The sequence below is a fragment of the Stegastes partitus genome, unplaced genomic scaffold (assembly GCF_000690725.1).
Source record: "Stegastes partitus isolate 25-593 unplaced genomic scaffold, Stegastes_partitus-1.0.2 Scaffold796, whole genome shotgun sequence".
Taxonomy (NCBI): domain Eukaryota; kingdom Metazoa; phylum Chordata; class Actinopteri; family Pomacentridae; genus Stegastes; species Stegastes partitus.
The window spans coordinates 27,560-51,003 of record NW_007578527.1 but is presented as its reverse complement, the minus strand read 5'-3'; the positions used below and the strand labels follow the sequence as shown (position 1 = coordinate 51,003).

The 23,444-nt window shown below is 40.8% G+C and overlaps 1 protein-coding gene across 1 annotated transcript in view; it reads left to right on the top strand.

Annotated features, from left to right (window-relative positions):
• Window positions 1-2,476: 2,476 nt before the first annotated feature.
• LOC103364935 (protection of telomeres protein 1-like) overlaps window positions 2,477-23,444 on the top strand; it is a gene marked incomplete at its 3' end in the record, with an annotated part of 45,260 nt that continues 24,292 nt past the window's right edge. The window contains exons 1-3 of the mRNA XM_008292234.1: window positions 2,477-2,522; window positions 19,399-19,526; window positions 23,368-23,440. Coding sequence (XP_008290456.1) covers window positions 19,413-19,526; window positions 23,368-23,440 — 187 coding nt within the window. The remainder of the gene's footprint in view (window positions 2,523-19,398; window positions 19,527-23,367; window positions 23,441-23,444) is intronic.

Here is a 23,444-nt window from a genome sequence, read left to right as displayed (position 1 = left end):
TTGAAAACTCTTCTGGCTCATGCATCATTTGAGGTTTCACACGAGTCAGGAATCAACTCCTTAAACATTGTAGGTAAATGGACGGAGGAAAACAGTGTTGGTTGGTTTGTTCTTGTCCAGTACTGTATAGTATGTCAGAAAAATATTTAGTATGTCACAATGTGTAGCATGTCCAATGCAATATGTCAACAATCCCAGGATATCCTACTAAATTTAATCACATTTTGTCGTATGTCGGCCTGCATGCTTTGCTGGACATTCTGATTCACAATCCTTTGTGCAGCAGAATATACGTTACATACGTCAGTGTCTCACTCAAGTAAGAAGCTTGACCTGCCCAGGGCACAAAGATAGCTGACAGCTCATTTCACACTTCAGACTGCAATAGATATATGAGCATGACAGTCAAAGCTTAAAGCACAATATCATGATGTAGTATGTTGGGACATACTATGAATACGCACTGCCTGCAACAGTATGAACTTTGTGTAGGCAGCTGTAGTATATACTGGATGTAAAAAGGAAGTCAAGAAAGAAAGTATGTAAGTTTAAATGTAGACTTTGATTTTGCGCAGTACTTTAGCATGATACTTTCAACTGATTATCTATCCATCCTTTATCTATACACCATTTAATCCTCAGTAGGGTCACAGGGGGAACTGGAGTCTGTCCCAGCTGACTTTGGATAAAGCCAGGGAACACCCTGGACAAGCTGCCAGTCTTTGACATGGGTACATATAGAGAGACAACCAAGCACACTCCCATTGACACCACTGGAATGACCAATTAACCTCAGCATGTCTTTGGCCTGTGGGAGATCGCTGAAGAGAAACCATTCAGGGAGAATATACAAACTCCACACAGAAAGATCCCTGCAATGCAAACTAGGGATCTTCTAGCTGTGAAGTGACAGTGCTAACCACTGCACTAGTACAGTACTGTACAGTAAAGACCTCAGCATTGTGGTTTCCACGTCCGTGAGGACACAAGGATCTGCTTGATGTAAATTTCATCATCTGCCCAAGTCTGTGCTAGCCTGTGTGGACATTTCTGCTGACCTCCATGTGGAACCCAAAATGTGTGTTTCCTCTGCAAGGGAATGCATGGGATATGTAGATGCTGACGTACTGCAATCTTCATATTGCTTTTGTACTTCTGTATGGAACAGAGTCTCCCAGGCAGGCTCCAAGTAGACAAGAAAGTAGTATAACTGCAACAACTATGCGTCTGTGGTGTCCACAGCTGTTTGTGTGCACGTCTGCAATGGAGTATCATCAAGGCTTAATTCATACAATAGGTTTACATTATTATTGTGTACCAGGTGGCAGGAAAATATTGTGTATATATTCTTGAACTCTCTGAAACTAACGGTTTCAATACAGGCAGATGAACAGGGCAGGATGGATCGCTAACACATGAGGGGCGTTAGATGTCATCTCAAACTAGGAACTCAGTGATGCTGAAAAGGACTCTCCCAGTATGAGTATCTGATGCCGTCTGCGCCTGCACTTCAGCAGATGACATTATTTTGACTCCTGGAAGGATGGAGCACTGCAGAAATGGCTCCCAAACAAACAAAACTCAGGGTGGGGCGGTAGAGTCACAGAGTGTGAAGTCCTCAGTCATCTGATGTCACTTCCAGCAGCTGTGGTCAGTCTGGAGGCTGGCAGGCTGACCTGACTGATATCAGTATCACATCTCCTTTCATTGCTGGACTCCAGCTCCTGACAGAAGCCAAAACAGAAAACAGTTGTCACACACTGACCTGCGGAGATGCTTTCTTCAGTGTGATAGAGGAAAATAAATTTTTTTCATTGTATTAGTCAGAAAGGCAGTAATTGGTGAAGTTGAGTTTGTTAAAAGAAATAAAGTTGTTCTCGAAGTTGAAGAATTGACAGAAATCGTTAGCCTCATAGCATAATTGCCTAAGTCATTTTTTTGGTCAAATTGAGATATTTGCCTAACTTTACTCTCCTATCACTTCTGCATCATCCTGTCTTTCTACCTATGTCATTGGCCAATCACATCTGGTTGAATGCACTGTTAAAAAAATCAATAATAAATACCAATGTCATTTCTAAAAATTGTGTTTTTTCTCATTTCCCCAAAACATGAAAATATGACTTAGGCAAGTATGCTATGAGGCTAACGAAATTACACCAGCAGTGAAGAAGTTAACAAGGAAGTATTTAAGCATCTTGAATTAACTGAGAATGAACCGTGAAAATTATGGGGTTAAGAACAGAGAGGGTTTACAGTTAAAACCAGAAAAAAGAACAATATCTTGTTTCATTAATTAAACAGAATTCTAAATAATAAAACAATGCATGTATTTTGAGGATTGTAACTTTTTTTCTTACAGTTTCTATGCCTACATGACGTTATTATTATTTTAAACCTTTTATTATGCGGTCGTGTTGCTGTCATGTGCTGTCCCTTTGGCTCCATATACGCATGCGCGTCACGGAAGCAGCAGTCAGTTCGAAAGCAAGCGAGGGAAAATAAACCAAACTCCAGTAGCCGTGAGTTTTCTTCTTTAATTTCTGGCGAGGAGTAAAATGCTTCTTTCTAATGACTAACAAAGATTGACTTTGGTCTTTAAAATATCTCTAATACAACATGCTGTTTATTAGTATGTAGAACTTTGAGGACTGGTAGTTTGACGCCACTCACAACTTTGTTGTCCTTGATAAGCAGCGGGCGTGGCCAGACCCTATAGAAAAATCCTAATGTTTTGTTTTGCATTGCTTACTGACAATTCTGCACACCGTGTAAAGTATGGTTTTTGACGTTTTAATAATCTGTAGGTTCTACGTTAAATTTCGGCTGGTATTCAAATTCGCAATATAATTCTTTCATTCATAAAATTACGTCTTTAGTGATGGGTTTGTAGGATATCACAGTCTTCTTCGTTCCCTGAATTAGGCTACCCTCTACTGCTTGCAGTCAAAGAGAAATGTTGAAATATTATTAAAGTAACGTGCTGCAATATGTATTGCATGTTTGCCGATCTTACCAATATAGTATATATATTTATCAACACGGGTTTGGTAACTTCTATGTTTTGTTTATGCTTGCTGAGAATCAATCACCTTTAAACCGAAAGATTTTGAATGGAGCTCGGCATAGCAAAATGTATCTCGTTCGTTAAGCTTTCCCCGTTCCCCATTGTTTAGATAGGCGAGTATAGTTAGTGAGAAGTGTGGAATTGTCAATGATCAAGTGCTAAAACGGTTGTGTTTTCGTGTTACACAAGAGGCTAGCGAGGCGGCTCTCCGGTGGTTGTGTTTGCTGTAGCTTGCTAACTAGCTAAGACTGAGCTTCCTGCGTGTTAGCCAAACCTTAAATTACTAATGTGAACTAACGCACAATAGCTGTGGAGACGAAAGCTGATATCTGGGGGTGTGTGTTGTCACGGTGCATGTTAGTTGTTTATTATCCCACATAGCTACACAGACAGACACGGAGGGTGACAGGTGGACCTGTAGAGCTGGTACTGGATAATACTTGAAGATGGTACGCACTTGTTTTTGTGGCCTGTAGCGGTTTTGATCTGTTGGGCGCTTATAAACAGCATTTTGCTGCACTGGTGTCTGATAGCACATTCCACCAACGTAGCAACGGTTTTACTATTTCTTTGTCACATTTTATTGAATAGCGAGTTGTTGCTTGCATAAAAAATGCCAAGTCTTTGGTGCTTTCCTGTCACATATCACTCCTGACTGATTCTGACACATGCTGCCTGATGTTTGCCTTAACACTCTTCTGACAGTATTCATGTGAGGAGGAACTGCTGCCTAAGCCCTCTGCATGTGTTATTCACACATGTATCAATAGTGAGCAGTGGAACATGTGAGTAGAAATCATCAGATGTCTGTGGTGTCTGATGATGCCTGTGGGGAATGGTATCTGTCACAAATCACACATTTTGTGCCATACGCGTCTATTTCTTGAAGTCACACACAGTACCACAGAATTTTCGTTGGACATTAGGCTGCTTTTAATCGTAGTAACTTGTTGGCCATTTTCGGGCAGCCTGAACCTCTACACCACTACGGTAGAAGCTTTTTAATTAAGGACCGTTTTCGGGGGAGCAAACAGCGCTTCGCCCCAAATAGCGTATATAGAGGTAGTCACAGAGGGCAACAAGCATCATTTTTCTGCCCTCTTGATGTCCTTGCTTTGTCACAGTTTTCTGCTTTCTAATCCTGCTCTCATAACATAAAATTCAACATATGGGTTAACATAACATAGCTCCATTATTATATTATCTACATGCACATAGACCTGAAGTTACGCCCTCTACGTAAGAGCTGTTTTTGTTTTGTTTTATTTTGAGTTAAGATAATGGGCAAAACTGTGAACTGTACATTGTAATGGAAACAGAAAGGCTGGAGGGAAGATTACGGTGCCATTCCTGTAAAGTTTTGTGCCACCTTGTGCCTATACCTGCCTTGAGTTCCTGCCATGAAAACCACATATTAAAGCAAGTGTGATGCACCACCACCCACTGGTAGGATTTGGCCTCACTAGCCTGAGGAACTAATCTGTTCCACTTGTGATAGATGTGTCTGTTGATTCAGCATATTAGCGTCTAGTATAGGTTTTAGTTTACTGATCGAACACCAGATGTTTTAGAGTGAATTTGTCGCCCACTACCATTTTTGGGGTTCAGTGTTTGCTGTAATCTGATGTATCAGTCAGACCCTTGGCCCAGTATCATGTAACGCAGGACTTAAACCATATTAACTTCACTCCAAGTAAATTCTTTAAATGTAAGAGTGAACAGTCAGTCAGCGAGCTCTGAGCAACTGGAGCAGAGAAAGCCATCACTGTTAGCTACAGAGGTCTCAGCCATAATAGACCTTTAAAACTTATTTTGTTCTGATTTCTTTCACTTCCTTTGCTGAAATAGGTTGTGATTGTATTGGGAAACAGCCCTGGTTGTTTTTATTGCTGACATTTTTTGAGGTGCTGCTTGGCTAATCAGATGAAAGGACAAAACAGTGGGAACCAACATCTCTGATAATTCATTTAGCTGTTTTATAACATTTCTTTTTGGGCAAATTGTTGGAAATTGCATCACAGACTCCTATTTTTTTGGACTTTATAAATCCTGTTTACATTTCCGAATTGATCTATTTATATGATTACCAGTCATGTTGCTACAATGCAGTGTTCTTCTCAGAATCCTTGTGTCTGTGCATTCGTGTTACTTTGACCCATACCAACCACCTAAACATTGTTGCAGACCAAGTGTGCATCAAGACCAACAATGCATCTTGCAACAACACAAAAGTTGCTCAAGGAACATAACAAAGAGCCTAAAGCGTTCTTCCAGATAAGTTAAGCTGAAGGATTTCTAAAAGTGATTTGTAAAGTAAGATTAACTTTAACACTCTGTTCTGACAGACATGTCTTTTTAGCAAAGACACAGTTTGCATGAACTGAATGAAAAGCACAGCCAATGCCACAAATCAGGGCCTGGAGCCTATCCCAGCTGACTCGGGGTGAAGACAGGGGACACCCTGGACAGGTCACCAGTCTATCACAGGGCTACACTTAGAGACAGACAACCAAGCACACTCACATTCACACCTACGGAAAATGTAGGATCACCAATTAACCTCAGCATGTTTTTGGACATTGTGGGAGGAAGCTGGAGAACCTGGAGAGAACCCACACAATCATAGAGAGAACATACAAACTCCACACAGACAGATCCCAGGCCCAAGCCAGGAGGCGAACCAGCCCCTATTTAATGTGTAAGAGGATAGTTTAAACCATCATCCAGTAACTGCATTGATGATGATGTCAGGAATAAATAAACTAAAGCCAGTGCTTAGCAATTTGTCAACCCATTTCTTCAGAAACCCTGTGCTGGGGGCAAAAAAAAATAAATGCATGAAGAGCTACCTGATGTTACTAATCATCCTTTGTCTCAGTTCACTGATCATTTAGCTTCTGGAGTCTCCTCTCCAGTGCTCCTCCTGTGTGGAGCTGCAGACCAATATTTATGAGTGTACTCACCCTGCCTCCACCTGCCTGCAAGAGCTAAAAGTCCCTCATGCTTTTGAAGTGCTGCCCACTTGCTGTGGGATAGATCACACAATGCGTGACCCTGGTGACCTCCTGCTGGACAGCTGTATGAGTGGGTGAGGACCTTTTACTTTCATGTGGCTGTGGCATCCTGGTATTTCTCCTTTTTGCCTTGGTGGCTGCTGCATTAAAGAGATCGCCTGCCACTTTTTGTCACCCTTTTCACCTAAAAAAAATTGTCAGTTGGAGTAAAAGAAGCAAGTCCAGACTCTGGCGGGTTTCCATCTGAAGAGGCTGAAAGAGCAGAGTGAATTTGTCCAGCAGGAGGCTGAGATACCAGCATAAGTCAGTTCTACATAAAAACCAGACTGAAAAAGGACAGTGTATTGACGGCTATGCAGTGATACTCATACACAACACTGACAGCAGGTTTGGCCAGCTGTAATGCATTTGTCTTTGGCAAACTTACTCAGCTGTAGCCAATTGATGTTAATTCTGTGACTTTGCCAAAACACGTGATGAAACCTTTATCGTCCTGTATGATTTTTGTGTTTGGAAAGATGGAAAGTGGACTACATATATCAGAAGGAAAATATCCCAACTGAAAATATGTAGGGTGTTAGGGCTGTGTAGTGTCAGTATGTCATGAGAACTGATAGTCTGGGCTCAAGTCAAGGCCAAAATTCTGAAAATGTGACAGTATTTAGTTGTCTTATAGCATGGAATAGGGATGTCACAATACCATATCATACCACCGAAATTGTATGAGTCTTGATACTAATTCTGAGAAAAAAAAAAAAGCAAAAAATAAAATAAATTCAAAAAAAGGAGGGGTTGTAGTTTATCATCAACTTTTTCAACTGAAAAAAAAAACAACTTTGGAGGAAGCTTTTAAATAATCAACAAGACGTGACTGCTATATATTTCTGGTGGTACAGCATTTCTATTGCAGCGCCTATCTGCTTGGTATAAATGAAAATAGAAAGTAGCCTAGGTATAAAAAATATATGCAAAAACATGAACCAACACAGTGGCATGTAGCCTTCAAGTATTTAAAACAAGCAGTACTGTTTTATTAAAACACAAGTTTACAAGTAAAGTACAAGTTTCCTTGTAATGGCTTTTATTTGAGTTTCTGTCACATTTTCTGAGCCACTGCACGGCTTCAGTAGTTGGCCTTGTGTGTTGTTCTGTTTGATGTACTCTCCTAAAATTCGGTGTACAGATCCAGATGTCTGGTTTAGAGCTGCTTAAATAGGTTTGGAGTGTTTCCTCCCACACATTACAAATGTGATACTTTCTGCATTCTGACTTTTGGACATCTTTAACTTGTCCGTGAATAATAAATCTAATACTATAGATCTCCTTACACAACTTACCTACACAACTGGGATGTTTTGTTCTGACAAGTCTACTGCTAATTGCTCCACCTGGACTGGCCAGTTCCTTCTGGAAAAATCACAGTCTCCAGTAGGCTACATGAGACATCGATGGTACTTTCAGCACCTTCAGTCCCAGAAAATATATAAATTTTGGTAATTTTGGTAGCGAAGTATGGGTTCCTGTGACATCTCAACCGAAAGTACCAAAGGTACTGTAGGTGCTTTAGTCAATGGAGATACTGGATAACAACAACATGGAATGGTGGCGGGAAGTGCAACTGCAGTGACAAGTCCGCTGCAACCAAAGCCAGTATGCAAACAATGTCACTTTAACTGTGCTGGTTCCTGCTTAGGATACAACTGATCCAGTTTTAAAGCTCCATACACAGACCCCTTAGAAAGCTTCAGTCTATTCATTATATGACACTCAAAACGCTTTGCTTAAAATAACAATCAGGCTTCTGACACTTTAGCTTAGTTCTGATGTGACATTTCCTGCTATCACAGTGATACTTAGTGAGCAGTGTTCAGCTGAAAACTTGTTTCTAATACTGAACAATGACTGCAGGTTAATTTAGGGGAACAAGCCCAAGTGTTATCTGTTAGCTGCTTCAACAGAATGAAATCTTGAAAACTTTCTGATTATTTTCAGTCTTGAATGAAAATCTGAAAGACTTTGATGTAGTCTTAGGTTTTGTATTCCGCTGTACAAACTCTAGATACACAACACTATTATCTGTATGCCACCTATTCCATTGATTCAGTATTTAAAAATCTATGTTATGTGTAATATTTTTATTTCTTTCTATTGTTTTTTATGAAATGCATTACAATCTTGTGCTATCGTATTTTAAGGCATAACTCACAACATATATGTGCTGTTGGGCTTGTAGTAAATCTAAAATAATCACTGTTTAAATCACAGTCAGCCTATATATTAATCTGAGAAGAATTACAAGTGTTTATTCTCCAAAAAAAAAATGTTGAGCCCAAGATGAACTGGTAATATCACAAATGTGGAGGTGACAGAACAGGTGGCAGGTGAACAAAACAGGAAGTGGCTGTGCTGCAGGTGGGATGTTGTCGGTGATTGAATCAGCAACATGTAAGTCGGCTGCTGATTCTTCATTCAGGAGCACAAGAGAGCTCACTCCTCCACTTTTACTCCACTCTCCACGTCTATTCTAGTAGCTGGTTTTCATTATTCGTGTCTTCTTTTGGGTGTTGAAACTCTGCCTCTTTCTCTCTCACACAGAAAGAGAAAGAGACAAAGATTATGCAAATGTGTAGCAAATAAGAATTGGCAAACGCTCCAGGCTTCGGCTGAATGAACGGAAAGGACCGTTTGTGATTTGACACACAGTCGGTGTTTGTCAGAGAGGGGGGAAAAAAAGCCCTGCGAGGCAGCATCTCCATACCGCCATCACTCTCTGTTTGACATGTTTGTTTTCCCGTCCACCTCACTTCATCCTGATTAGCTGAGGTTTGGCAGGAAAGATTAATTCCCATACTCTGCTGTTTTACTTGGTTTTCTGACATCAAAGCATTGTAAAAGCAAACATGGCAGCTTACACTGACAATTGCTGATAAGTCATTTCTGATAATAAAGGGACAGCAATAGACTGGGTGTGAACTGGAACACAAACACTCCTTAAAGTGAGTGTAAAGGCAATTTAGAGATTTGTTTCTAAACACATCATACATGTGAAAGGCTAACAGCAGAGAACAGGTAAAACTGTCTAGTATCGACTTGTCAAGTTTTTGTTTTTCAGCATTATTTAGGTGACTAACACACTTTGCATGAATCCAGCCTCGTTTTTCATCTTCTCTGATTTAGTAATTACAGGCCTGCTGATTCTGTCACCTTTATCTGACAGCTTTGGTCCTGAATGTCTGCCATAAAGGGAGATTTCCTTTTTTTTAAAGAAATAATTACTTCAGTGAGGTGATGCTCCAATAGAAGCTCATTAAAACCTTTAATCATCACTATTAAACCAATTAAACAGGTCACTGCAGGGCCTGTAGTCAGCAGCTCATCAATATTTTAATTTTGAGAAGCCTGTCCCAAAAAAATCTGCCTCTCAGCACAGAAAATTACATGAAGATGGTGTCTTTTCACTCCATATCATGAAGAGAAGTTGTCACAAGTTACCTTTTAAAACTGGTGCAGATATATGTTCAATGCTTATAAAAAGTATTCACCCCCCTTGAATGTTTCATCCTTTTTTTTTACTTTTATATATGAAATCATGATCAATATAATTTGGCTTTTTTGACAAGAATTTGAAAAAAAGAAACAAAAAACCCCCAAAACTCCTTAATATCAAAGTGAAAACAGATTTTTTTTCCCTACAAAATGACGTCTATTAATTAGAAATATATCAGGTAAAGTTAATGATTGTATAAATATTCATCCCCTTCAGGTCAGTATTTAGTAGATGCACCTTTGACTTCAGCTGCAAGGTGGCGCAGTTGGTTAGCATTGTTGCCTCGCAGCAAGAAGGTTGCCGGTTCGCGTCCTGGTGGGGGCACTGGGATCTTTCTGCGTGGAGTTTGCATGTTCTCCCCGTGCAGTGTGGGTTCTCTCCGGGTTCTCCGGCTTCCTCCCACACAGTCCACAAAACATGTTGAGGTTAATTGGTGATTCTAAATTGTCCGTAGGTGTGAATGTGAGTGTGCTTGGTTGTCTGTCTCTAAGTGTAGCCCTGTGATAGACTGGTGACCTGTCCAGGGTGTCCCCTGCCTTCACCCTGAGTCAGCTGGGATAGACTCGAGCCTCCGACCCTAGTGAGGATTAAGTGGTGTATAGATAATGGATGGATGGCTTCAATCACAGCACTGAGTCTGTGTGGATAGTTCTCAATCAGGCTGGCACATCTGGACACTGTGATTATTCTCCATTCTTTCTTGCAAAACAGCTCAAGCTCTGCCAGGTTGTTCACGGATCAGGTGTGAGCAGCTCTTTTCAAGTCCAGCCACAAATTCTCAGTTGAATTGAGATCTGGGCTTTGACTTGGCCACTCCAGAACATTCATCTTGTTGTCTTTGAATCATTTCTGCGTAGCTTGGGCTTGTTGTCTTGCTGGAAAATAAAACTTCAAAGTCGTAGTTCTCTTGCAGACTGAGTCAGATTATCCTCCAAGACTTGGTGATGTTTTTCAGCATTCATGTTCCCCTCTACCTTTACAGGCCTTCCAGGGCCTGCTGATGAGAAGCATCCCCACCTCATGATGCTGCCACCACCGTGCTTCACGATAGAGTTGGTGTGTTTGTGGTGATGTGCAGTGTTTGGTGACATAGCCTCTAGTCTGATGGCCAAAAAGCTAAATTTTTGTCTCATCAGACCAAAGAACCTTCTTCCAATTGACCGTGGAGTCTCCCACATGGCTTTGAGTGAATTCCAGGCGATGTGTCATATGAACTTTTTTTGAACAGTGGTTTTCTCTTTGCCATTCTCCTATACAGCTTCGACTGGTGAAGAACCCGGGCAACAGCTGTTGTATGTACAGTCTCTCCAATCTGAGCCACTGAAGCTTTTAAATCCTTCAGAGTGGTCGTAGGTGTCTTGGTGCCTCCCTCACCAGTCTTCTTCTTGCTTGGTAACACAGTCTGCACTAGGCAGATTAAACAAGTGCCATGCTCCTTTCATTTCTTAATGATTGATTAAACTGAACTCTGTGGAATGTACAGTGAGTTGGAAATCTTATGGTAACCATCTCCTGACTTACACTTTTCAATGACCTTTTCTCTGAGTTGCTTGGGGTGTTCTTTGTCTTCATGTTGTAGTAGGAATACTGCTGAATCAGAGACTGGACCTCCCAGACACAGGTGCTTTTATACTACAATCACTTGAAACATCAACTGCACTCAGGCAATCTCCATTTCACTAGTTGTGACACTGCTGGCATTACCTAGCTGGACCTCTGCTGAATCAAGTCAGTCACTTTAAAGGGGGTGAATATTTATGCAAACACTTGCTTTACACTAAATATTTTAATTAATTGACATTAGTTTGTAAAAATATGCCTTCATTTTGATAGTAAAGAGTTGCAAATTCTTGTCAAAAAGCTAAATTATATTGACCATGATTTCATGTCTAAAAGCAACAAAAGGATGAGGTGAGTACTTTATAAGCATTGTATGTGTCTTCATCATGCTTGATGGTAGGTTGGTGTTCTTGGGGTTAAAGGCCTCACCTTTATTTTCAACTGATTAAATAGCATTTTTGTTTGTTCCATCTGACCACAGAACCTTCCTCCAGAAGGCCTTTCCTTGGTCTGTGTGATCAGCACCAAGCTTCAGTCAAGCTTTAAGGTCCTGCTTCTAGAGGAAGGGCTTTTTTCTTGGACTGCAGCCTCTCAGCTCAACGTAAAACAAGTTTGCCTGTGGACATTGATGCCTGTGTTCCAGCAGCTTCTGATTCATCACAGACTTGCTGATTCTTAGTTGACTCTTGACCATGCGAACCAATTGGCCCGCAGCATCAGGGGATAGCTTGTGTTTTTTTCTTGCTCACAGCAGGGAGATACACTTGTTTTACAGACCCTTACATATTGTCAGAAAACACACCTGTACCTCCACCTCATTAAACAGTTAGAGTCACCCCCTTGTGGTAAAACTGGGCACTGCAGCCAATCTGCAATACATCTTTTGAGCCTTAAACTTCATGTCCCTTGTCATCTGCCATATTGGTAGTATGTTTTTGATCAAATAAATTATTTAAAGCAATTATTTGATCAACACATAATCATTACCATCTCAAGGTAGGAATCTAGGATGAAGACTGCAGAAACTAAGGGCAGTTAATGAATGAAACGCCTTAACAACACACACATAAACTGCTATTTTGTTGATATAGGTGACTGTCTATTTCCAGAAAAAATAGACTTCATGGAAAAAGAGCAGTGATGCTACATCGCACAGCAAAGCTAACATCTTTAATGAGTGTAATTGTAGCTGTCAACTAAATTCATTAAAAGAAGATTCAGAATCCAGAAGCTCAGCATGAAACATGTAATATGAAGCAGTCTGATGTGCAGGAGCAGATTTGTGAGGCATTACATATAGTGTTTGAGTGAATCCACTATGCTTTGTGTGCTTTAGCTTTATAGTTTTTATATTTCTCAGAATATAAGAGCTGAACCCGTAGCCTGTCTTCTTGCAACACTGCATTCTTGCTCCCATCAGTATGTTCATTACAGCTATAGTGATCAACTGACTTCAGTCTTGCCCTTCAGTGTACAACATTGATGTTTTCATTACTGAACCTGTGTCAGTTTCTTCTTATCAGCTGCCGGTGATGACAGAAAGTTCGTCTCCCTCTGCCTTCTGGGAGGATTTGTCTGATTCCCAAAGCAGCACAAGCTCCTCCAGACTGTGTGAGAAAATAAAGCTCTTGGATCTGTGTTTTAACCCGGGGGTCAGGAGATAAGACAGATGATTTGTGGGGATGCATGGATAAAACGTATCTCCACTGCACAGACAGTGTGTGTCATTGTACCTCCTCCAGTTCTTTTGCAATACTTAAAGTATATGAGACTCTTCTGATGAGGAGTTGGATAAACCAAGATGAAAAGAAAAAAATATTTTTCACTTTAGCAGTTGATTTTAATCTACGTTTATTGTAATTTGAGATAAGCACGCACTGTCAGATGCTGACACTGTTAATCATTAGCCAGCATATATGTGGTTTCACATTCAACAGACACAGAGTAGCGTTATCATCCCATTTGACTGTTTACTGGTTTACAAAATCTAGTAGGGTTATGGAGCAAAGTTCTACAATTCTACAATTTCATTTTGCAGATGCTTTTATCCAAAGTGACGTACATCTGAGGGTAAATACAAGACAAGCAAGGATCTAATCAGGAGAAAACAATCTGGATAAGTGCCATAGAACAAGTTCAAGTGCGATAGGGCGTTGATGCCAATAGCAGGCTGTGTGGGAGGGAATAGGATTTTTTCATTTATTTATTTTTTTGTTCAATATTTTTCAGTCTGTCGAGTGCAAAGGTGTTCAGTGAAGAGCTGGTCTTTAGTCTTTTCTTAAAGACTGAGAGGGAGTCAGCAGATTGAACAGAGTTTGGTAACTCGTTCCACCACCGGGGAACCACAGAGGAGAAGAGTCCAGCTATCGACCTCGGGCCCTGTTGTGGTGGTTGTATCAGGTGGTTTTTGTTGATCGAGCGTAGTGAGCGAGAGGAAGTGTAGACCCGAATGAGAGAGTTCAGGTAGGAGGGAGCTGTTCTCACTGTGGTTTTGTGGGCAAGTGCCAGTGTTTTGAATTTGATGCGGGCAGTAACTGGAAGCCAAAGTTCTATGAACTGATTAGACAGAAATTAATGATGCTAGAGGAACGTGTGGAGAAAAAAAAGAACAGCTTATGAGCTAAACCATTATTGGTTTAATATTATTGCTTCTCTTATGGTTTAGTTTTTTGTGACTTCCAAGTGAAGTGGCACACTGACATGATGCAGAGGTATACAAAAGTATTGTAGGAGTTCACATTCATACTAACACATCAAAAGTCATTTGAAGACATTTTAATTTTCGCAGAGCAATCCTAAACATATTAAGCATCCGAAGATCTCTTTAGGGGAAAAGGTCACATGGCCAAGCCAATCAGCTGTTCTCAATCTGACTAAGCTGCAGTCTGCTTGCTGAAGAACAGACTAAAGTCAGAGAGAGCCCACAATAAACTAGAGCTGAGGGTGGGAGAGCATCACAAGGGACAAGGCAGAGGTGACTGATGTCTCTGGGTCAAAGACTTCAGTCAGTCATTGACTGTAAAGGATTTTCCACACAATATTAAACGCAATAATTTATTTGACTACATGTGTTCGTCCAGGAGTAGCTAGAGAGTGTTGCTAGGGAGAGGGACATCTGGAATGCCCTCTGTTTAGCCCACTGCCTCTTGTAACCCGACACAGGATAAATGGAAGAAAATGGACAATGGATTTATGTGTATCTGTTAACTTACTGATTAACTCTGGAAGTTTGGACTCTGTATGGTGAAAGGGATGTACAGTATGTCCCGTACTGTTCCTTCTATATTGACTGGCTCACATTTTAAAGCTGTACCTCGACACTTCCATTATTATACTCTCCAAATACTTGCAGTTAAATCCTTGACTAGTCACTTGTTTTGTAGTTGGTCTCCATCAACTTCAGAAGAATATCTGACACGTTGGCTGTTAAACGTTTCACTTTACTCACTAGCTTGTCTCTAATTGTGTCTCTCTGCTGTTTGGTTTTCAGCTAAAGAACTTCATAAAGCAAACCGTACAATTAGCAACACTACTTTTACATGATGCAAAGTCATTTCATCCATTGTTCATTTGAAAAATATCGATTAGAGAAGGTTTATTCAGTTCTCTGACACCTGCAACCAGGCTACATACTGTGTAGTGTGATGAGAAGCTGTATTTTTCTGGAGACAAAGTGTATTATGGGATGTGAGACAGTAGGAGTAGATGCGCTCAGGATCTGTCTGTCTCTCTATTAGTTGTGTTTTTCTTCTCTAGTCCACAGAGAGCCAGTGACTCAGTACTGAAGTGTGGTTTTAAATGGTTTTAATAAATGGGGTTCTTTGAGCGCCGCAGTGTGTCTCTCCCTCGACACACTCCATCCGTTCAGCACTCACAAGCTGCTCCTGACCTGATAAAAACCCCTGGAATCACCTGCTGGGCTGTGTGACTTATTTATTTATTTCATTTCAATAGGTAGAGCTGCTGAAGCGTACGCCTGTGGCATCTGGAGGTTTTATGTGGTAGAAAATGAAACTTCAGGTTGCCGGGCTGGGCTGCGCGTGATGGAGTTCACCTCTGTCCGTAATTAATGAGTGTGCTTTGGAAAATTGGAGATTGTAAAACAGCAATTATATATGCAAGTTTGGTTTGTTTCCTCAGTGGATGACGGTAGAGGGTTATATACAACGTGCAGAGCTGTTTCTTTTAATATCCGTGCATTAACTTTGTGTGCCCTCTGAAGGTGTCAACCAGTGACGTATGTCTGAATAATGATATCCCCGTCTTTCTCCCTCTGTTTTTTTTTTTTTGAGGTTTTACGGTACCATTTTAACTGTTCTCGCCTTTTCTTCTGCAGTGCTTTAATGGAACCTGACTGGATGTTTGTCTTAATGCGCTTAGCTCCTAATTTCCATATAGTGTATTGGAAACATTTTAATTCCTGTGCATGTTTTGTGGGAACTCTGGTAAAATCTTCACTACATTTGGATTGACAGTTGGATAAAAACACACCAGAAACCAGAGAGTCTACATATTTTAATAGACCAGAAAAACAAGGAGGCAGGAAGAGGAAAACAGAAAATGTGTGGCACATTGTCAGCACGCAACCAGTGTGAAAGTTTGAACAGAGATGTTGAACGCAGCTTTTTCTGTTTTCTCTTGAGCAGAAGTTCAAGTTGATGGTGAATCTGTTAGCAAACTTCACGCATCATTCAATTATACAGGAAATATACAATTCATATTTATCTACAGTCACATTTGTGTCCACTGGTTAGTCTAAGTCACTACCTTTTAGCTTTGTTTTAGTCTTTACCTGGTCTTGAGGGAAACCGTTCAGGATGTAATTATTTAACAATTACACATTATTCAGTTGGTTTGACCTCATGTGTATCTGCGCAATTACTTTGGAACCTCAACATTTTTGGTGCCACTGTTACAAAGGTTATATCAAGGGGTCGACTGATGATAAGTTGCAATATTCATTGCTTTTCTGATTATTTTATTGTTATTTTTAAAATCAATTTCCATTAAAGTACTTTTTTTGAAACAGTGATTCTTTAGTGCGTATACAGCTGCCCCTCTGTGTCTGTGGTGGGGCTGCATGGTATTGTAAAAACTGACAAGTTCTTTTTTTTTTTTTGCAATATATATTGTGATATTTATTTAGATGACTTAAATAATTCTATTTGGAAAGACAGAATATTTCTACAATGATGAGGGTTGATTTTGTATAAATGTTAACTTCCAGGGGTATGTATAAATTGACATGGACATCTTGTTTCAATAAAGTGAGAATGTGTATCCAAGAACCCTTCAGTTGGAGTACATTTTGCTCTATTTGACAGGCTTCTCTTTTACATTAGGGTATGGAAAATTAAAACCATTTGAGTTTTGTTTTTGTATCGAGCGCAAGAGCAGTTGTAACATTGTGCGTTTGAGACATATTGCCTTTAGTCATGTTTTTATGGCGCAAAGTCAATGCTGAAACAATATCCATTGGAACTGAAGCTAAAAAGACACTGATGCTGCAAGAGGAAACCAAAACGCCGTCAAACAGCGAGCTATAACCCATTGTAAATCTCTGTAAAGCCAAAAGAAGCTAAAGATTATACTGATAATTCCCTGTAGCTTCATCACTACTTTCACATTGTCATATTGTTTGCACATTATCATTAGAAAGATTTTCATTTCAGCAGCTTCAAGTCTCCTCTGATGTCTCATTTAGAGAACCAGGCTAACACCAGCCTAAGAGCCAGATCCAGCCTGCAGAAGGATTTCATATGGCATCCCATAAGTTTGGAATTCATTGCTTAAGCTTCCCTGTGTCATTAGATTTTTAGTTACAATTTACGACAGCATACAGCTTTACCTTTATCACACACTGAGGTCTATGGTTTTGAATTTAAAAGGTGTGTGTGCCCATGCTTTGTTTTGTCAGGCAGGCCAACACCCCAAAATATTCAGTTTGGATTGCTATTAAACAGAAAGGCTGCAGCCAGAGATTGATGGTTTGTAATAACTTTGAAATAAAACTATTTATAAATGAATATTTAAGGCATTTATTCATGTGACTTGCACTCACCAAGCTGGTCAGGATGCATTGTTTGGCTTAGTCATCCTTCAGTAGGTCACCTTGGCCTCTGAGGGGAACATGTCAGTCATATTTCAGTCTGTGTGACCACTGAGCATCCTCTCACCCAAGTAGTCGTGTCTGGTCTGCTGTCCTAACAGCCATACTGCGGCCATGGTTCAACAGTGGGCTGGTATTGGGAGACCCATCCAGTGTCCCTGCGCAGCCTCTCCCGTCGTCATGAGCGATGTTGTTGGGATGAACTTGAGTTACCCTCTGAGCTAATGAGCATCCCGGAGCAGCTGAGCAGTGGGTTTCAGTGACGCTTGGAGAAACAGGAAGGCCGCCGTCTGCTCGGGGTGGCCTGGCTGACATTTGGCAGGGATCAGCTTCTGTCCCACTGCGGGGATCAGCTGACCGCTTACAGCCGACTGGTGGGCTCTGTGTTGTAGTTTTGCGGGGAGGACTTCTACTCTCAGCTCAGTCTGAGGGAAACTGACAAACCAACGACAGGACACTGCAGCTCAGCTGGCTGCCCTGTGTATTGATAAAATCCTACCGGTCCATATGTCAAGATTCTATCATGCAGGTTGTTTTTGTAACAGTGCCCGCAGGATGTAGTGAGGCCAGGCAGCTTTAATGAAGATGCAGAGCTGAAGGAGCTACTTTTCCTTGCTGTAAATCAAAATTTTAAAGATTTTTTTATAAATAATAACCTCAACACAGAAACGTAGGAGTCTCTGGCCAGATTCATTGGCACTACACGTTTGTGCTACAGTATGCCATCCAGACTGGCCAGGGTTAGTTGTCCTTTGGCTAAATACCAGGATTCACAAAGTTCTGAGGCTAACAAATGTCTACCAGTGATTTATCTGAAACCCTTTAGGTACCATTATCAGCTTGTCATTTTCAGCTCTAACTGGGGACCCTGAGGATGATATAAGGATGTAAACAGTAGAATAAGATGTTATCAGTCAGATATCAAACACTTTTGGGGATTTTTTCTTCATGTTTAAGATTTCTGAAATATAACCTTAAAATATGTTTTGCAATTACTGTTCTCATATTGTTTTTTATTACAGCACAACTCTATTCTGTATCTGCAGTGCATTTCTATAGCTGGCACCTTGTATTGTCACACTGTCAGTGTATTTCTGAATGTCCTTGAGTTTACTTACTGGCATTTTTTCTGAATATAGGATACATGTAAATACACACATGAAGATTTTGTTTTTCTTTTGCTTGCCTTAGCAAAGGTTTTTTTGAGATTATGAATTTAATTTAATCTGACATTTGGCATCACCTTTTGATACTCAGCAGTTTTTTTTCTAGCCTCTGTGTGCAGTCACTAAGGAGAGTTTGTACATGTTTTTACTGGTGTGCAGCGTAAATCAGTGACACTGAGATGACAGAATAATTTTGGAGTTTGAACTGATCTGCGGGATGAGCTGCAGCTGTGGAGTCCAGACTGATGAAGCTGCAGGTGTAGGTGAGCCTGTAAACCACAGAGCAACTCTAACCTCATGAATGAATCACTCATCCTGCTCTAATTCAGGCCTCCAGCTCCTCCCCTCTGGTCTAAATCAGAGAGGTTTATTTGATTTAGTTTATTCCCTGGCTGGGTTGTCTGCCTGACTGAGCAGCTGACTGTACGGTCGACTGAACAGCTCTACTGCCTCGCAGGCTGTTCCTGCTCTGCCATCCTTGGTCAGCGAGGTACCACCGAGCGACTCGCCAGTCAAATCTGCCCGAAATCAAACTAACAAGCTCTGGCAGGAAGCAACGTGCTACCTGCTGGGAACATGGCCAACACTTTCCTGGGTTTCTATCTGAAATGCCTCATAGACTTTAACCCTCCCGTTGTGCTGTCGACATAGATCTGGTGTTTCCTGTCAGATGTTTATTCTGGTAATGAGCTGTATGTGGTGGGAGGTTTAACTGGACTTCATACCAGAGATCACAGGTTGGATCAGTGTCTGTCAGCAGCCATGTGTGATGTGTACTGGACAGGTGACAGAATAAAGCCTGAAACCGCTGATGTTGACGGATGTCTAAAGTGGATTAACAGGGGCTGCATGTTTTCAGTTGTTTCACTGGTGGCACCATTGGTTTTATGTGTGATGGCACAGTATTGATTTAATTTTTGATTCTTGTCTGTCAGGTCACCTTGACGTCATGCCTTTCCACGTGCTGCTGGAGGGGACGGGCCCACAGGTACCAGCACACCTGACCAGGATTTCCATCTCACTCATCAGCACCAGCACCAACTTAACCAACAAAATAGTCAAGGTTTGTTCACAGCAAGTCGATTATCAGAAGGGCTTTTCAGTTCTTTTTTTAAAGTTATTTTTTTGGCCTTTGTTGGTTAGAGCAGTGAGAGAGAGACAGGAAAGTGGGGGGAGAAGAGTGAGGGGGAGGACATGTGGGAAAGGGCCATGAGCAGGATTTGAACTCATGACCTCCACATCGGGACTGTAGCCCTGCACATGGGACGCCAGCTCAACCAGGTGAGCTATAGCGGCGCCCCGGGCTTTTCATTTCTAAAGAAGACTGATGACACTGATATTTCTCTACAGTAAGTCTTAAGGTACACTCTGATGGAACTATCCAGCCACATGGAGGCAATATAACTAGAACAGCATGTAAAGAATATTGCCAAGGTCAGCCCTTTCTTTCCTCTCAGAGTTCCACAGACGTCTGCGTGCTTTTAGCACAAATAGACTTGACTACGGCAGTGCTTTGTTTCCAGGTCTGTTCAAATCATTTACAACTGATGTAGTGTACGGAGTATTGTGGTTATGAATGTGTTTATTGATTGACTCCATTATGTCTAAGTTTAATTTCCCATCAAAATACTAATAATAACAGCTCACGTTGCCCTGCTCCAGTAGAGTGAACCTTCCTCTTGAGGCACAACTCATGAAGTCTCAACATTACGGCTGCATCAGCATAATGTTTGGAATGATGCCTGTGTGGTGTTCTGTAAATATTGATACACAAATTGCATTAAAAATCATAGTATTTACAGAAAATAATGACACACAAGCCATCACCTGCTGCCGAGAGACAGTTGGGCAGCATGGTCAAAAAACAACCAAGAATCACAAAAAAAGCAGGTCCGCAGTAAATTAGAAGCTGCTGAAGTTAAGTCCTTGCTCACATTCAAGTGTGTTTTAAGTAGCCATGGGCTGAGAAGCGCCATGCAAGGAGGAAGGCCTTCCTTTAGAAGCAGCAAATGAAGGCTTGACTGAAGTTTGCTGATGATCACATGGACAAAGAAAGGTCTTCTGGAGGAAAGTTTTGTGCTCAGATGAAACCAAAATTAAGAACAGTAATATGTTTGAAGGAGAAAAGGTGAAGCCTTCAACCCTAAGAACACCAAACCTGCTGTCAAACCTGATGGTGGTGGTACTACTATGCTCTGGCATTGTTCTGCTGCTAGGGGAGCTGGTGCTTTATGCAAAGTAAGTGGAATAATGAAGATGGAAGATTACATCCAAATTCTTCAGGAAAACTAAAATCAGCAGCAAGAAGGTGGGATCTTGGATGCAGCTGGGTGTTCCAACAAGATGGCGACCCAAAACCCACATCTAAAATTGTGAAGAAATTCTTAGTTCAGAGAATTAAGGTTTTAGACTGGTCTGCCCACAGTTCGGACCTAAACTTGTTAAGAGGAGCACTCAGAGACAGAACCAGTAGCTTGTCAGAAGTTTGTAGATGGCTACCAAAAGTACCAGGCTAAGGGATGTTTAACCAAATATTATCATTGCTGTATATTTATTTCATTTCCAGAAGACCTTTAATTGATCGATAAAACAAACAAACACCATGATTGTTTTTTATGACAAAGATGCGTGTTTTTCAGATTCATTTTTAGTAAACTTCATAGTCATAAGAGTCCTTGAAAACTCAAGACTGCCATGATACAGTGCTTAACACATTTATTAGACCACCTGTCATAAAAACAACGAAAAGAACAACAAAAAAAGTAAATATTTCAGAAACCTTTCCAAACTTATTTTAAAACTGAAAATGCTATTGTGTTTTATTTGCCAAATGACAAACTGAAACAACTAAAGCGTCCTTTTTCCACTTGTAATAATATGACCTCCTTTGGCCTTGACAACAGCTTGCATTCTTGCTGGCATTGTTTTTATGTACTTGTCGACAGTCTCTTTTGTTATTGAGTTCCAAGTAGTTTCTAACTGTTACCACAAACTAGCTCTAGAATAAACTTTTGTGCAATCAGTCTTTGAATTTACTACATCCCAAATTTGTTCAATAAGCTTCAAATCCAGACTTTGACTTGGCCAGTCCATCAGTTCCAGAACTCCAGATTCCTTCTTCTTGGTCAAGTAGTCTCTGCACAGCTTTAAAGTATGCTTGGAGTCATTGTTTTGTTGTACAAACCCACGACCAATCAGATTCAGTCCAGAAGGGATTCCATGATGCACTAAGATGTTGTGGTAGACAGTCTTGTTCATGGTACCGTCGATTTACACTAATTTGCCCACGCCGTTTCCACAAATGGAATCCCATACCATAATCACCATGTTTCACTGTGGGTGCAACGCATCTGGCATCAGAACGTCCTCCAGCTTTTCTGCAAACATAAACACGATGATGCTGACAGTTCAAGCATGGACTCATCCGTCCAGACTACCTTCTTCCAGTCATCAGCAGTTCAGTGTCCTTCTGTCGCAAGTACATAAAACCTTGAGGTGTCTGACATCTGCGTCAGTTAACCTTCGTTTCCCGCCTCTTCCTTGGTGCATCTTCTAAGTACCAGTCTCAGCAATTGACTCGGAAGCATACTTGACCACACTGTGAGAACACTTTATGTTTTTTCCTATTTGCCTCAGAGACCATCCAGCATCATGAAGTACTTTAATTCGAGCGCTCAGTGTTTTATCATTTTGAACAGGAATGAGGAATTTCAAACTGAATTCTCCTCTTCATCCCCAAATTTGAGCCGCTTCTCTGATAATTCATCATTTTCTTTGGTAAAACGGTAAATTAGAAAATTCATGGATAACAATAATAATTAGATTTAGAATTAGCATTAAATGGTAAATGGACTGCACTTATATAGCGCTTTTCTACCGTAGTGGCACTCAAAGCGCTTTACAATGTTTTCTCATTCACCCATTCACACACCAATGACAGAGCTGCCACGCAAGACGCTCGCCTGCCATTGGGAGCAACTTCGGGTTCAGTGTCTTGCCCAAGGACACTTCGACTGTGGAGGGGGCAGGGATCGAACCGCCAACCTTACAGTCAGATATATGAGTTCATTTGCAAAAACAGAAAACTCCATCTTCACAAACCTTCAGAAAACCCACTTTTCCATTGCCTACCTGAAACAATATCAATCAAACTTAAGTTATCTTTATTTTTTGTCATGTCATTTCTACTGAGTCAAATCCACTCAACTTCAGTTTGATATTATCTCAAGCAAACAACAAAAAAAGTTTTCTTCATATGTCTTCATATGATTTGGGTTAAAGAGCTTCTACATACTGGTGTATTACCATTACAGAAACATAACAAATGATGTTGGTAATTACCAGTGCTGTTAATTTAGGGCAGCTGCGGCATCAACCTTACACTGGGTGATGGTCTAATACAATTGTTAAGCACTATATGTGGTCTTTCCAAGTGTATGTAAACTGAGATGTGCAGTCATTACACTATGAAGCACAGTCACTTTAAGAAGCTGAAAGATGTTCTGTGCAGCCTGCTGTAGGAGCCACATCTTCTTTGCACAGTTCAAGGTTTTTTTCTTTTTTTTTATTTTCTTCACTGATGTCTATGTATTTTCTCCATTTTCATTCATCTGTCACCTGCCTCCATCTGTTCGTCCTCCTAGTTCTTTTTTTGTGTGTGTTAGAGTGTTTTCCTGTTCTTGATTAGAACATTGCAGGAATATATTAATGAAAACCAAAGCAGCAAAATAATCACCTTCTGTCTTGAAGCTCATTTCCCCAAGGCACTTATCAACACTGCTCGGTTTCCTGACGTGGCTTTGATCGGTTGACAGGCCCTCAGTGGAACTCAGCAGAGCTTCTGTCAGAGTTAAATGCTTTTCAGTTCATCTTCAAGTTGAATGTTTTAATTTTTCCTATTGCAGGGAAGAGTGGTTCAAAAAGGGCCGCTGGTGTCGTTAGCACCTGACAACTTTATCCTGAAGACTGTCATCCAAGGTAA